General features: G+C 45.5%; 1 protein-coding gene across 5 annotated transcripts in view; it reads left to right on the top strand.

Moving 5' to 3' along the window:
* Window positions 1-13,390, top strand: part of AAK1 (AP2 associated kinase 1) — an 84,063-nt gene extending 70,673 nt beyond the window's left edge. For 2 of the 5 annotated variants that reach the window (XM_051640607.1, XM_051640606.1), the window contains 2 exons: window positions 2,235-2,339; window positions 3,913-6,056. In XM_051640607.1, coding sequence (XP_051496567.1) covers window positions 2,235-2,339; window positions 3,913-4,007 — 200 coding nt within the window. In that variant the 3' untranslated portion in view covers window positions 4,008-6,056. Of the gene's footprint in view, window positions 1-2,234; window positions 2,340-3,912; window positions 6,057-12,099 lie in introns of those variants that run through there. The other 3 variants (XM_051640605.1, XM_051640604.1, XM_051640608.1) reach the window with 2 other exon arrangements.
* Window positions 13,391-14,942: the final 1,552 nt, after the last annotated feature.

Here is a 14,942-nt window from a genome sequence, read left to right as displayed (position 1 = left end):
TGCAGGACTTCTCCCAGGCTGCCCTGCTGTTCCCTCTGGAATGAGAGAGGCCCACATTTGATGAGGAAAGTGAGGCTTCTGTTAGCAGGAGGATGTGTGGTGGAAATACAAAAATCTTCCAAAACTCCTTGTGGCTTCTTTTCAAACTCTGCTTTTTGTAGCTCTGGGTGTGGTCAGCAAGTCAGTCTTTGTTTTGTTTGCTTTGCTTATCCAGTCCTGGCTTTGACATGAAGCAGCTCAGGGGCAGGTGCTGCTGTCAATGGGTGCAGTCAGCCTGTGGAGCTGCCACACTGCAAGTTATCAAGTGGGACCAGGAGAAGAGAGGACTGAGGGGGAATCATGTCTGTGCTTACCAGTACTCGGAGGGTGGATGTCAGGAGGATGGAGCCTCTCTTTTTTCAGTGGTTCTCAGTGACAGGACAACAGGTAACAGACAGGAAGGTCTGTCTAGACATGAGGAGGAACTTCTTGACTTGGAGGGTGACAGGATAAGCTACCCAGAGAGGCTGTGGAGTCTCCATCCCTGGAGACATTCAGAACCCACCTGGATGCCATCCTGTGCAACCTGCTCTGGGTGACCCTGCTCTAGCAGGGGGTTGGACAAGATGGTTTCCAGAGGTCCTTTCCAACCTCAAACATTCTGGGATTCATTCTGTGATTCTATGACTTGAAAAAGCAGCCATGGTCTGGGCAGGGACTGATGCTCCAACCATGCCATAGTACCCTTTCCTTTCTGCTTTACTAGGCTGTTTTCTGGCCTGTGAATTTTTGCTCAGCCCTCAGGATTCCTTAATTAGCATTTGCTGAATACAGCACCAAGCTGCATGTATCAGAGGGGATAATTTTTCTGCTTATGGTGACACATAGTCACCAAGATGAGCTCAAACACCACTGAAGGAGTTGTGCCCAAAAAGGGACAGCCTTTCCCTCCCCTTAGGAAAGAGAGTCCGTAATTGAGCAGTGCTCCTTCAGTAGCTGCTTGTAAAGCAAACTCCAGAGCTAGGAACAGTTGTATGTACAAATGGAGTGGAATGGAAATAGGGTGTTTGCAAAGGCTCCCAGGTGGGTTGAGAAGAGCCACAAATAAATAACTCCAGAGACAGTGTGATGACAAGATGAGACTCTGTTAAGATGCAACATCTTTGTGTTTTTGACACTTTACAGGTTTCTATAGAATTTTTGGAGTGTTTTTCTGGGTCTGATCCTCCAGAGAACAGTGTATTTCCACAACTGGTTTCTTGGATCATCTTACCCAAAACTTGTTAGCATTTTTGTCAGCTTTAGGTTTAAAAGCTTTTATTCTTGCTAGGACTCAAACAGGAATGTTTCTGTTCTTGGAAACCATTGACTTGTACATGTTCTTGCTGGGCTTTCAGAAATATTTCATGTAGTAATTGAAGACCAGATTTTTGGAAGGTATTTTAGGTGTCTAAAGTAACAAATAATAATGCACAGTGAGAGTGTGAAAGTCCCTAAAGGTGTATGATTGCCTGATAAGGCAGATAAATGTCTCATCATCTGTGGAGATTGTTGAAAGTGCCTCCCACCAGGTGTCTAACTGCACTGTCTAATGGTTTGAAATCAATGGAATTATCTGCCAGAACTGCTCTGGGGGCCTTTAAAGAAACTCTCTCAGTATCTAGTTACATCTTCAGGCATTTTAACTCCTTGGAAATCTGACGTCATGTTGCACTTCTTGTTTTATCACTGTGGCTGAAAGCTGAGGGGCTTTGTCTCATGTTGGAATTTCTTCTCCGTGTTTGTTTTTTTTTTTTCCTCCAGCCCTTTTCTTCTCCCTGTGCCTGAGAGCTGGTAACCAGAGAGCCAGATTGCTCTCTTAAATTGTGCTAATACCCGACAGCCACTGGATGATGACAAAAATACACCTTCAATCCTGGGCAGCTTATTCCCTAGGATTTTCCCACAGCTTTGAACTATGTCAATGGTTAAGCCTTCAGATTGGCCAGATTTTATTTTGGTTCTCATGACTTGGCTTGTTTTTTGAGTTTGTTTCCACAAACCCTCATCCACTTCTGTATTTAATTGGCTCTCTTACCTCTCACCTTCCTTACCAAAGACTTACCAACTTTATTTCACCATTTAAGTGAAACTTCTGCTTCTAAACCCTGTCTCTAAAAACATGAGTATGTTCTAACACTTTTTAGCAATTCTAACCAGCCTTCTCTGCTATCTTTGCTTCCTTTCCTTTTTGCTGTTTCTCCTTTATGCTGCAGAAGATACTAACCTGATATCAGGCTTTGATGCTCCTGAGGGCTCTGAGAAAGTGACAGAAGATGAGTTTGACCCAATTCCAGTGTTGATATCCAAAAATTCACAAGGTAAGCCAGGATGTCGGGGTGAAAAAGGGAAGGAAAGAAGGAAAACAATGAGCATAAGTTAGTTCTGGGGCAGTGGTGCAGCAGGACATGTGAAATAATGCAAGTCACAAACTTGTAAGATACTCTCATGGTAGTATTTAGTGAGATTAGTTTTTCTCTGCTTTCCATTGGCCTTGAAATTCCTGTGGATTCTCTTGGAGAAGTTTTAATGTCCAAAAAGAGAATAGTTGTGCAAGGATCTTTAGGTGCCATGAAGTGATTTCTGCCAGGCAGGCACACAGGTCCCTCTGTGGCTGCACTGCACTGGAGACCTGTGCTGTCCAACCTGCTTATTTACTGATCAAGCCAGTGGGAGGAGATCCTTTGTCTTCTAAATGAACTTGGCATATAGCACAAGAAAGGGAAATGATACAATCCTTTATAAATCTGAAACTCCTGCTGGAAGTGAATTTTTTCACTCTGACTGATGGCTTTCAGAGGTGCTTGTGGGAGCTGGCTGTGAGATGTTTGGTAAATGGTCCCCACCTCCTTTGAAGAGCTTGGAGCAGTCAGAGCCCTTAGGATAGAGACTGGAAAGTTTCTCCTTTTGCAGCATTCCTGTCACCTAGATCACCTTAATGTGGGTCTTTGCCAGCAGTTTCAGCCTGATGTAGGGGTAAGTCCAAGCAGCAGCACTGTTTCTTTAAGAAACATAATAGTGCTGCATTTTGTAGCTCTTGTAGGGACAGAATTAGGCAGCATTTTGCAGCCTGGTCAGTCAAACAGGTCTTCTCTCTGGAGTTAGGCTGTTAAAAGGTTTTGATTACAGCTTTTGGTATGCTAGCATAGATTTAAAAACGTGCTCCAGTGCTCCCTTATTTTGGTTTTGTTTTGCTTGTTGTTTTTTTTTTAATTTGATGTTAGAACTTTTTCCACTCCCCAAACTCCTGTTTGTGTGTACAGCAGGAATGTGCTGTCACCTGCTCTGCACCCAGTGCCAGCTTTGAGAGACTGACCCACATTAGGAAAAGCTCTGACATTAGAAACTCTGCTCCTCCTGAAAGTCAGAGATGATGTCCACGAAAGTTGGGCCAAGATAGGCTACCTTGAATAAAGAGGAGCATATTTCCTTCAGTTTCAAAGCACCAGTTGTAGAAAGCCACATGATAACTCAGCTTCCCTGAAAGTACCTGGCAACTCAAAGATGCTCTTAAAGCAGCAACTCATTTTCAAGACTCAAAACTTTGAACAGTCCTTTCTGGAGGTTGTGGGAGTTGTTGCAATTGCTTCTTAGATCCTTTAGTAAGGATGGAATTCTGCAGCTTGGATGTAAACCCTGAGAAAGAAATGGTTTGTTGGCTGCTGGGATGTGTTTCCATGCCAGTCTAGTGAGCCAGGCCTGGGGGGTGGGCAGAGGGGGGAGGATTGAGCAGGGGAAATGTTGTTGCTGTCTTGATGCAATTAATGAGAAGAGCTTGAGCAAATTTTCTGTTTTGCTTTGACTTTTTTTCTTGCTTGCTTGCTCTTGAACATCTGAAACTGTCGTGTGTGTGTGTCCTGTTCAATACTGAATTCCTATCTCTCACACTTTCAGGTGGGCATTCTAGAAACAACAGTGGAAGCTCTGAGTCCAGTCTTCCCAACATAGCCAGGTCTTTACTGCTGGTGGATCAGCTCATAGACCTGTAGCAGTGACACAGTAGCAGACGCAGTTTCTGTAACGTACCTAATCCTCTGTTTCCATTTCCAGAAGAGTTACCTTCCGTTGTGGTTCTTTTGGGCTTGCTTTTTTTTCTTTTTTCTTCCCCCCCCTCCTTAATTAAAAGAAAAATCTGCCAACAGGAGCCAGTCACCCACCTTTCTCCTTGTCTTCCCATGCCCTGGGAAAGATTCTGTCTCAGTTTCCCAGGCAGTGTTCTCTAAAGCTGGCAAAAACCTGTTGTGGTTCCTTCTGCACCCCTGTCTTTGCTGGCCCGTGTCTGAAGGGAGCACCACCCTTAGCTGCCCTGCTGAGATGTACACACAGCACCATGGAAAGCCTCACTGTAAATTAATGAGATAATCCTGCCTGATCCCTGCATCTCACAGACTCCTTCCTCCTTAGAATAGTGTGTGAACAGCTGCTTTCAACCTTTGTGGTGGTGGATTTGGGTTTGGTTTTGTTCCTGTGTTCTGATGATTGGGCAGGAGGAAGGGGGCAGGGGAAGTGGGTAGGGATGTCCCTCTCCTGCAGAAGACAGGTTAGAAGATCTGATGTTTCTAAATTCAGAGCAGGAGAAAGCCCCAAATTCCTCTGCAGTAGTCTTGCCTAGTTCCTCTGGTGATGGTGCACATGAAGAGAATTTTCCAGACTGCCCCAGCTCATGGTTTGTTGCTTAATCCTGCTTGGGAATGAACTGCAGTTCCTTGGGGGAGGGGAAAAAAAAAAAAAAAAGGAAAAAAACTGCATTGTTAAAACTGCAAAAAATGACCCTAAGTGAAATATAACACTGTTTTGAACCAAAACATGTGAGTATGGCTGTGACTAGCATTTTGTTGACCTTTTTTTTTGGGTGAAAAGGGCATTGTGGCAGCAGCAGATGTATTTTCTGTGACTTCTTTTCTGTGTTTGCCTGGAAAAAAAAAAGGCAATTCCCCCCAACCTACTGTAAATTGTGTATGAAACAATTTGTCCTCCAGTTGTTTGTCTTATTTTTAACCCTGGTTTTAGTCAAGCATCTGGTATCTGTTCTGAATCCCCCATTTTCTCTTGTAACTGCATCTAGTGCAAACCAGTTAAGTATGGAACCATTTGTTTCAGTAGACAAAGATTCATGTGGACTTTATTCCACTCTCCAGTCCTTGTGGAACAAGCATGCACTTGCTTCAGACAGTTGGAAATAAGTGCTGCTGCAACTTGATGGGTTTTACCTTTTCTTTTTCCCTTCACTTGCTTAGTTTGTCAACTAGCTGGGTACGCTAAACTTGTTCTCATTGGCTTATGGTCCTGAAGTCTGGAATTTCTATCTTGTATTTGAAAGCTCTTTCTGAACAGAAGGACTCTTCCTCTGTAGTGGAATAATTCCTAGCTTACTGCTAACCTTGTGTATGTGTATGTTGCTGTATTAGTAAAAGTGCAGTTTTTCCCACGTGCGAAAGTATGAACGACTGAAATCTGTGTGTACTGACCTCTGCTAACAAGGAGAGAAACCCACCTTTGTGATGCCTCCTTCCCTCTCTCCAGTCTCAATTCCCTCACCCCAACACTTAGTTTAACAAATTCTGTAAATAGAACTTGCCATGGGTTGTGTCTGCTCTAACATTACTCTTCTTTTAAAACCTACACTTAATAATAAAAGTATTGCTTAAGTGTGTTGTATCATTACATGTGTATACTGCACTTTCCAAGAGAAGCTTTACATGAGAACTATGGAAATGACCTTAGTAAAATTGTGGATAGAACTTTATTATTTTTTTGTTTTATATTCCTAAAGCACAGGCAAGCTGGACTGGAAATCATGAAGATGCTATAGATAGAAAGTTATTGTATAGTCAGATACTGAGATTATATGAAAAGAGAATGGATTTTAAAAAGTAACCATCTACTGTATATTAGAAACAAAGATTTCTGTGAATTAAAGTACTTTTAAAGAATGTTTAAGGTTTTAAATCTAATGGCACTTGTTCAAGGGTTCTGGAAAAAAAATATAAATGCACTGGGTTGTTAATAATGCTATTAAATAAGCAGATGTGAATGTTTATTGCTTTTTCAAGTAGCTGTTCATGGATCTGGGTGGGAGCTGTGGAGGGTGCACTTGATGGGATGTCTGTGATCTAGAGCTCCAGCAGGAAATACTCACCACTTACTTGCTAAATGAATTGAAAATGTTGAAATGAGTGGATATTTGGGATTAATGCTAAGCTCTCCACAAAATATGACTGTCCTAGAGGCATTAGGTTACTGTTGGTCTGCTGCTCAAAAGCTGAGAGGTTTGTGGGAAAGCTGCTGCTGTGAAGGGACAAATAGAATTTTCCTCTGGTGTCTGCATGGGAGAAGTTTCTTATCCACCATTCCCCAAATGGTGTAAGGATAGTTCTCTCTTTTAGCTATGTTTGGAGCTCTGGATGAAGCAATGGAAGAGGTTTCTGTCCCCTTTTGAGAGCTGTGGGCTCAGGTGTTGTTAAGTAACAGGCTCCAAACCTACAGTCAACAAAGTCACAGCAGAGTGAGTCTCCTCTCTGCCTGGTGTGTGCTGGTTGTTCCTGTGGGGATGACAGGAGCTGTTCTGTCCTGGCAGGCTGGAACTTGTGGTAGTGGTTTTGGCATTAACTATTTGGAGGGAATCTCCTGGTAGGATATTACAAATGCAACCACAGCACACGGAGCAATTTCCTTTTGAGTCAAGGTTGTGCTTTGGATGCAAGAATAAATTCTCGTTTTGGGGTGGCAAGGTGCTCAAAGGAATAGTTGGGATTTAGATGTTGACTGGCTTAGTCTGAGTTGTGAACTGTCCCCACCTTTGGAAATCTCCCCAGGTCATCTTTCAACTGGATGAGCGCAGGTATCACACCCACAATTCAGAGATCAGCAAATTTGTGTTGGTTCTGACAATATCCACTGTGTTGGGAGCATCTGTCCCAAGATGAGAACGTGCTGCAGCTTCCTGAATTCTGGCTGTCCAAGCCCTCACGGGGTTCTGTGGGACTTGGCAAGTGTGAAGGCAGGCACTGTGCAACCTGCTGGAGAAGTCTGAGTTGGGTGGAAGAACCTTAGCACTGGTGACTTTGTGGCAGACCTGCACTTCCAGCAGCCCCTTCAGCACAAGTGAGTGGCAGCACGAGTGAAACTGCAGAGAGCACAATTATTTTTCAAGGGGGCTGCTTGTATGTGCTTGATGATGGCCTTTGGCAGCCTGAAAGCTTGCAGGAGATTGCCTCCAGTGACTTTCCAAACCACTTTATGTAAAAGTTGTTTTTTTAAAAAAAGTTATTACAGTGAAGGTTCAGACCAAAGCCAGTTCAGCAAGTTTTGGGGTATCCAAGCTAATGAAGATGTCCCTGAGCACACAGCGTGCTGAAGTAGTGTCTGAAGTGTGAGCAAGTTATGGAGCAAGTTACTCTGCTCAGCCAGTTTTACAGTTCAGGAACTCTCAAGGGAGTCAGTTGGAGTTGGGGAGTGGCTGGTGTGGAAGTGGGAAGCGTGGCTGTGATGTGGGGAAGTGCTGCTGTGGATGAGGCTCATCAGCCAGCGCGGGTCCCAGTGATGGGGTGAGACGAGGCCCCGAGACTTCCCTGTGCTGAGGTGTGTGGGCTCTGCACATTAGAACTGACTCACTCCAGCAGGAAATGCAGACCTGGGGACATAAAAAAAAAAAAAAAAAAAAAAAAAGGCTTTAATTTGTATTTCTTTTGTGTTCCTGTGTGGCCTGTTTCCGTGGCTGAAGGGAGCAGTGCTCTGGGAACAGCCTTGCCCACGCACAGCAGCGCAGGCTCCTTGTGCAGCACTGGATCCCCTGGCTCCAGAGGAGGGAGGGTGGGCTGCTTGGCTGGGGTTGTTGTTAGGACCTTACTGATGTGTGAGGCTGGTGCTCCTGCCCTCCACAGGCAGGGCTTTAACCCCTAAATACTCGCCGTGTGTTTTTCTCAGGCTGTCACAGACTGCATCTACATGTCTGGCATGTGTAGAGCTTGGCTCGTGTGCAGCAGAAGTGAGGGGAAAACCAACCCATGCTGTTAGTCTGCAGCTGGTCAGTCCTGTTCATAAGCTGCTGGAACATGGTGTGGGGCAAGTTTGACACCTGCCCTTGTCTCACTTTGCACGGTGTAAATGACTGTCCAAGTGTGCCAAGACTAGGACGTGGAATTCCTTATCTTCTGGAAGTGAAGAATCCACCATCTGCTCCCAGGTCTGCTGCTGGGCAGTGACTGTGCAGAAATGTTTCATTCTGCTGCCCAAATTAGTGTCTGGTGACACAGTGATGATGATTCTGTGCTGCTTTCGTACCTCCTCACTGAAGGCCCTGTCTGGGGGTGGTTCTGCATTGTTGTTTAATGACACTACTTCGAGGAATCAGAACACAAGGAAAAACTCCACTGTTTCAAGAACAAAGGCATAAGAAGTCCTTTGAGCCTTTAAAAATGCCCAGCTAGTAATCTTGCATACTAGTAACTGGGCTGATGTTTAGCTGCCTGATACCACATGTTGAGACCTTCCTGACTTTGGCTTGATGAAACCAGGAGAGTTACTCAGTGGAAGAGCAGCTTTAGACTCTGGGACTGCTTCTGTCTCCCCTGACGTTCTTGTTCTGGGCTCTGCTCCAGAAGTGAGCTCATCATCTTGGTGACTTCTCTGCCTCCTTGCAGACCCTGTAATAGGGAGAGTAAATCTGTCCCAGCTTTCCTCTTTGTTACCTCAGGCCTTTGCCACTTCAGTGCACTGTTTTTTCTTCAAAGATGGGGAACTCCACCTGTCAATGCTGCAACTGAGGAGTAGATGGTTGCTCTCTGAATACAGGCAGGGTGGATTCCTGGGGTACCAAGTGACAAGTGGTTTATTACTAAGGTTCTCCCTGCAGAAAGGAGCCTGAGTATAGCTTAGGAATTGTTTCTTTGCTACATGTATCTGCCCCAGAATAAAAAAATACATTAATGTTGTACAGGGGTAGAGAGAAACTTTATCTATGAACTCAAGCTTCTGTAAAGCTTTTATGCTGTAAAGCTTGCAGCTGTTAGGAGTGTGGCTGTGTTAAAACCTGAGCATTAATTAAAATGGAAGGGATGCTTCCCCATGAAGTAACACAGATCTTGGGAGTCTGGAGAAGGAGGGAACAAAAGAGGCAGCTGCCCCTTGACAGTGTCCATCTTGGCATGGGCAGATGTTAGGAAATGCTGCTGCTGCAGAAGAAGCATCTCTTTTGGCGTGAGGTTCTTTGTGTGTTGCTTTCAGCAAACCATCTGCCTGGATCTTTTCAGGCCTCTTGCCCTGGGTGTGAATGGGAGCAGAGTCATCACAGAGGAGGGGCAGGACTTCAAACAAAAAGGCATCGTCTCTGTTTCAAAAGATTTATCCTTCTCTCTCATGCTGTTACCAGCTCATGGAGTGACCCTTTCTCTCCTTTCCTGTGGCACAGAACAAAGCTTCCATGCCTTTTCATGTGAAATGCTTCCTCAAGCAGTTCAGTGTCTCTGATCTCAGCCCTGCCGAAAAATGCCCAGCACTGACTAACTGAAGTTCTCTGTTGTCCTAAAAGTTGAGCAGCATTTGCCTCAGAAACATTGGTCTGCAAAGCTTCTAGCTGTGGTGGTTTATGGGAATGCACTGACTTTGTCTGGTTGGCTCTAACCTGGCCTTTACAAAAGGGGTTTGGGTTTCTTTGGTTTGATTGCACTTGTTAGTGTCTTAGCATAGCTCAGACCTTTTTTAACACGAGATTAACAGCTGGTGAGAGGAGATGTTAAAGCCACTGTCTAGTCAGATGTGCCCCCAGATGTTAGGTACAGTGAAATGCTGGTGTGATGTTGTGTTCCTTCTGGTAGTGGCGCTGCCGTAGCTGCTCCTGGGGCTGTCCCTTTGCTTTCTGCCAAAGGAGACAAACTGAGTGAACCCGAGGAACACGGGAAAGAAGAGGTGCCCGAGATCAGTTCCTGTGGGATGGTGTCTGGAAGCCAGGTCTTCCTTCAGCATCAGAAAAACAGAACATGGTAGTGTAGATGGGGATCCTCTCTGGTCAGTAAATTCCCAGTAACCCACTTTCAGTATCACTGTGCCCATTTTTGTTGTTTTCACATTGTCACACAAGGGCCCTTCCTTGCTGCGTCACCTGGCAGCTGCCAGTGAAACCAGCTCCTGACTGAAGGCTGGAACGAGCTCTTCCCTGAGCATCACTTCATGTTTAACTCCCAGAGTGATTCACACCTCTGTCACTGGTCTTAGCAAGGGAGAAAACTGCTTCCAAGCACCCGGTGCCCTTCTCTCTGATGATGAGCAGAGAGAGCAAGAAAGCATTAGGAAAAGTAATTTTTCCAAAAATAGAGTGTTCTGCCTGTGACACAAGCATGCCTCCAGGTTCAGAGATGTGCTGCTCCTGTCTGAAGCTAACTCATATCCTCTCCACCTGCCTCTTACTCTGTCCTAAATGTCATGGCTTACACGGACACCAACTCATGCAACTCCTTAAAAACAACATTCTGATCAAATGACTGGTTTGCACTGTTCCTGTGACACGCTGGTCACTGGTTTGCTCTGGCACAATGTTCACTGTGAGAAAAGGCTTTCCTGTGCACCACCCTGCCGTGAGGACAGGGTCATGCAGAGGCACCTGCTCTGCTTCAGCCCCTGTGCTCACAGTCTCACAGTAACTGCTGGTACATACATCCCAGCCCTCCTGGAGGAAACCACCACAGCAGATGTGCTGCTCCTGTCACCTGAGGTTGGCATCTGGGGTGAAACCATTGCTGACAACACAGGCTTCAAGAGAGAGAGGGACAGAGTATTTTTGTAGAGTAACTTACCCAATTTCACATATCTACACTGTCTCTATTTAGCAGTGTAATGTATCTAAGTGAATAGTTTCCCAATAAATGCCAGTTTTGATGCCTAATGAATGACTTTGATGTCTTTAATTGTGAGAAGTGACTGAGAATTAATTAACTTGTACACCTATGGGCTCAACCAAGAAACGGTGCCCTGCGGGCTGCCCCAAGTGTGCAAAGATGAGTGATTAACCTGGGCAGAATCTGGATGTGCTGATGCTGTTTTGTCACAGCAGGGTGGGTTGGTTAGTGCCTCACTTGTCCATCGCTTGGTGGATACCAAGCAACCTCCTTACCCTCCTTGTTCTTTCTGCAATTCATACTGCTTAGTTTTCATGTGCCTTTTTCCTGTCCTCTTGCTAACATGAGTCCAATGACATACTCCTAACCTGCCAGTAGTTCTTTGAAGGTAAGAGATCTTCTCTTCTGTCTGTGTGAGTCGTAAGGCAAAACCAATCCCATCCCAGGCTCTTGTAACTGGAGAAGAGCAGAACAGCAAGTCTCTCCCTGCACTGTCTCATTGCACTAAACACAGAGTCACTAGTTGTGTTAATGACTTGATTTTAAGTCATGGTATGGATTGTTTAAAATAATTTGTCTTGCAGTGGTTTAAAAAAATGCTGCTGTACTTACCAGGATTCATTAAAAGCCACAGGTTGACCTTCATTCTTTGGAATGTGCATGTTATATTAGCCGATTGTGGGGGCATCCCTGTGTATTTTGATGTGCCTGAGTTTAATTCCACGTGGGATTAATTATCCATTTAATTATCCGTGGGATGGCTCACAGAAACAGAGGCTGTGCCGAGCTCTGGATCTGCTCGTAGGGCAGTGAGTCAGCAGCAGTGCAGAAGGGAATGACAGAACCTGTCAGTTTGCTGGAGCCTCCCTCCAGGCAGCAGTGTTAGGAAGGGAAAACCTCTCTGGTGGTGGCCATCGTGGGTGGCAGAGAGGACCTTATGAAATGGTGCTGAGAGAGTGCTGGGTGTGCCCATTTGTCTGTCAAACATCTCCCATCTCTTTCTGAGGTCTTGTGGTGTCCCTGAGCTGTGAGGCAGTGCTGGGTCGTGTGTCAGTTTGTGTGTTGTAAATGCTTTCCCTGGCATTTTTCTGTTCTTTCATTTGCCATCCCTCTCCTTCCCATTTTCCATGCGTGGTGGTGGTTTAAATCCGAGCGGCATGACACTTGGTGTGTCATGAGTACCTTTCATTCTTAGTTGTGACAAGGGAGATGGAGCTTGTTGATTAACACTCTTCTCTTGCATTTTTAGGTCTGCAGAGGGATCCGGCCCTGTTCCCAGCTGTAGCTCTTGAGCTCTGTAAAGGACCTTCTGGCAGTGATGGACTTGCTCTGTACAAGGGTCGGTCTGACATACTGGAGGTGAAAACTCAGCACAACTCAGAGTCAGACTACTTAACAAGAGATGGTCCTTCAAGCAACAGCTCCTTCTACAGCAGCGAAGGAGAGGGGACAGACCATGAAGGAGATATTCTGGATTGTAGCGGGTCCAGGCCTTTACTGATGGATTCAGAAGAGGAGGAGGAAGCTGGCAAGTTGTGCACAGGGTTCCTGCAGTCTGCACCCCGGGAAAGACGTGAGGCCTCCAAAGAAGATCCCCACTCCCAGTCTTCCCAGACTAGGGCAGGGGAGACACTGTTCCCTGCCTTCCAGTCACACACTGGGGAGGTTTTTAACGAACCGGATGTTTTTGCCACAGCTCCTTTCCGAAGCTCCAGAAAAGTGCCTGATGAGGTGGATGTCTTCACCAAAGCTCCTTTTATCTCCAAGGGCAGCGTGGCTCACAGGCATCCAGAAGAAGCGGATGTATTTCTCAGAGCTCCTTTCACTAAAAAGAAAAGCATGGAAGAGCTGACTTCCCATAGTGTGTCCAAGGAACCGTTTGCACCACCCCTTTTCCTAAGCCAAGGAGGTGATGTCCAACACCGAGCTAACCCAATGTTCCCAAGCCTGGACTCAGCAATGCGCGGGTCCACGGCCCCGGTGAGATCTCCATATCCTTCTGCTGGGTTCACGCAGCCAAGCAACCTTCATCCGTCTTCCATAAGAGCCGTGGAGGCCCAGGAGAACATACCTTCTAAAGGCTTGCTGCAGGAGCAGGGTGGTGTGGCCAGTGAGAGGAGCCAAGGGCACACGCTGCCCCAGGAGGCCGTGCTGGGCTCCGTGCTTAACAAGCCTTTCCGTCCGCAGGCCTTGTCAAAATATTCCCGTCACTACAGTCCAGAAGATGGGCAGGGTCTTGAAGTCAAGCCCATAGCTGCTTACAAAGTGGTGTCCCAGACCAACAGACAGGCGATAGCAGGATCTGTCTCCGTTGCCCCTCTGTCTTCCAGGACTACAGAGCTGCCCAGCACGGACCCGTTTGCATCTGCACCCTTTCCTTCCAAAGCAGGAAAGCAAAAGCCTTAATCTGCTGTGAGGTGGGAGGTGGACTTCCCCTAGGACCACCTCTCACAGGACCTTGAGCCTCTTAGTTGAAATCAATGACATAGCAATATATATATATATATATATATATATAAAATTATTATTATTTTTGGTCAGACCTCTCTTTGCAGTGATATATAGTTGAACCATTTTAAGTTATGTTAGTTAGTCTCAATGCCTGGCTCTCAGGATCTTCATATCCTTTTCAGTTGCTTCTCATCTTCCTCCTCTCACTGTCTTCCCCATCATTTATTTTTTAGATGCTTTTCCAAACCAGTAATAGTCCATATTTTCTGGTCCTGGCTGGGGAAATGTGTTATGAGATGAATTAAAAGGTTTATTAATTACAGAGCAAGTCAAGCAGGACTTGCTAGTGCTCTGGAAGGGAAGGAATTTCACAGGTTAAAGTGTTATTGCAACTTCCTTCCTATCAGAGGGGACTCGGGGAAGAGAGTGAGGTTTTATATTCCTGAAGGCAAACCTGGTGAGGCAAAGCTTTCAGTTTTACCTCTTTCCTGTCTTGTTTATGCCAAAGTGTAGGACCCAGAAATATGCTTATGGTGTTGTGAAGGAGAGAGTATTTTACAGTATTAAAAATAAGCCTAATGGAAAAAAACCTTCTTATGCAGACAACTCAACATCTGTCCTGATCTACATACCTCATGTGGTGTAACTCAGCATTGGCTGCAATGGGGTGGAGTGATTTCTACTAGCAGAGGACTTGACTTAAATTCTGCCTCTGTTTTCCTGTTGATTAATTATGAAACTAAACAGAATCCAGTCACACTCCTTTGGTAACGTTTGCTCTACTTCAAAAGTATTGTACTTTCTACCCATATTCCCACTTTAAATTGTTGGTTCAGTCATGGATGCAGTGAATGCCAGCAGAGTGTTTGGAGGAAGAAGTACCTGGGCTGGCAGCTAGGCAGAAAGAAATCAGCTGGCTTCCAAATGATCCAGTTCTAGGGACTCCCAGTTGCTGATGTGTGAGAATCCTTCCTCCCAGCAGGTGCAGGTGCCGAAGAGTGTCTCCCAAGAAAAAATGGTGGTGGTTTTGTTTTTAAGGCCTTGACACCTATGGATAAAATCCCCACTGACTCCTATAGCCTCGAGCTATTTCCCAAGGGATTTTGTTCATTATTGTGAGCCTTGTGCTGAGGGTAAAGGACACATTTTGCCTTTTGGGGTCTCACACAGGTGGCTCTGAATTTTTTGAGCATTTGCTGGGGGGTTGGTGGAGCAGTGGGAAGGTTGCTGAGATTGGGACTGGTTGTATGTAGAGCAGGTTGCTGCCCTGCCTGTTTTCTGAGGTGTTTGTACCCCTGGAGAAGGGGCTGTGAATGTTGTCAGGCTGAGAGAGGGAAGGATCAGCTGTAGCTTCTCCAGCTCACTGGAGTCACACCAAGGAGAGCTGCTGTTGCCAAAAACACACTTCAAGCTAGTTTTGCTGGGAAAAAAAACCCAACACCATCCCCAATACATAGTTTTGTCCAATGTCCAAATAATAACTTTTAAAGGAAAAAGACCCAACACCATCTCCAGTACATGTTTTTGTCCAATGTCCAAATAATAACTGTTAAAGGAGTGCAACAGGCATATTAAAGATGCATGTGAAGGCTGCTTAAACAAAGCAGAACCTTGCACAGTCCAGGCATGATTTGCTGCTGA

This window comes from Apus apus, chromosome 26 (assembly GCF_020740795.1).
Source record: "Apus apus isolate bApuApu2 chromosome 26, bApuApu2.pri.cur, whole genome shotgun sequence".
NCBI lineage: Eukaryota > Metazoa > Chordata > Aves > Apodiformes > Apodidae > Apus > Apus apus.
The sequence above is the reverse complement of the archived record's forward strand: the minus strand, read 5'-3'. Positions and strand labels throughout refer to the sequence as shown.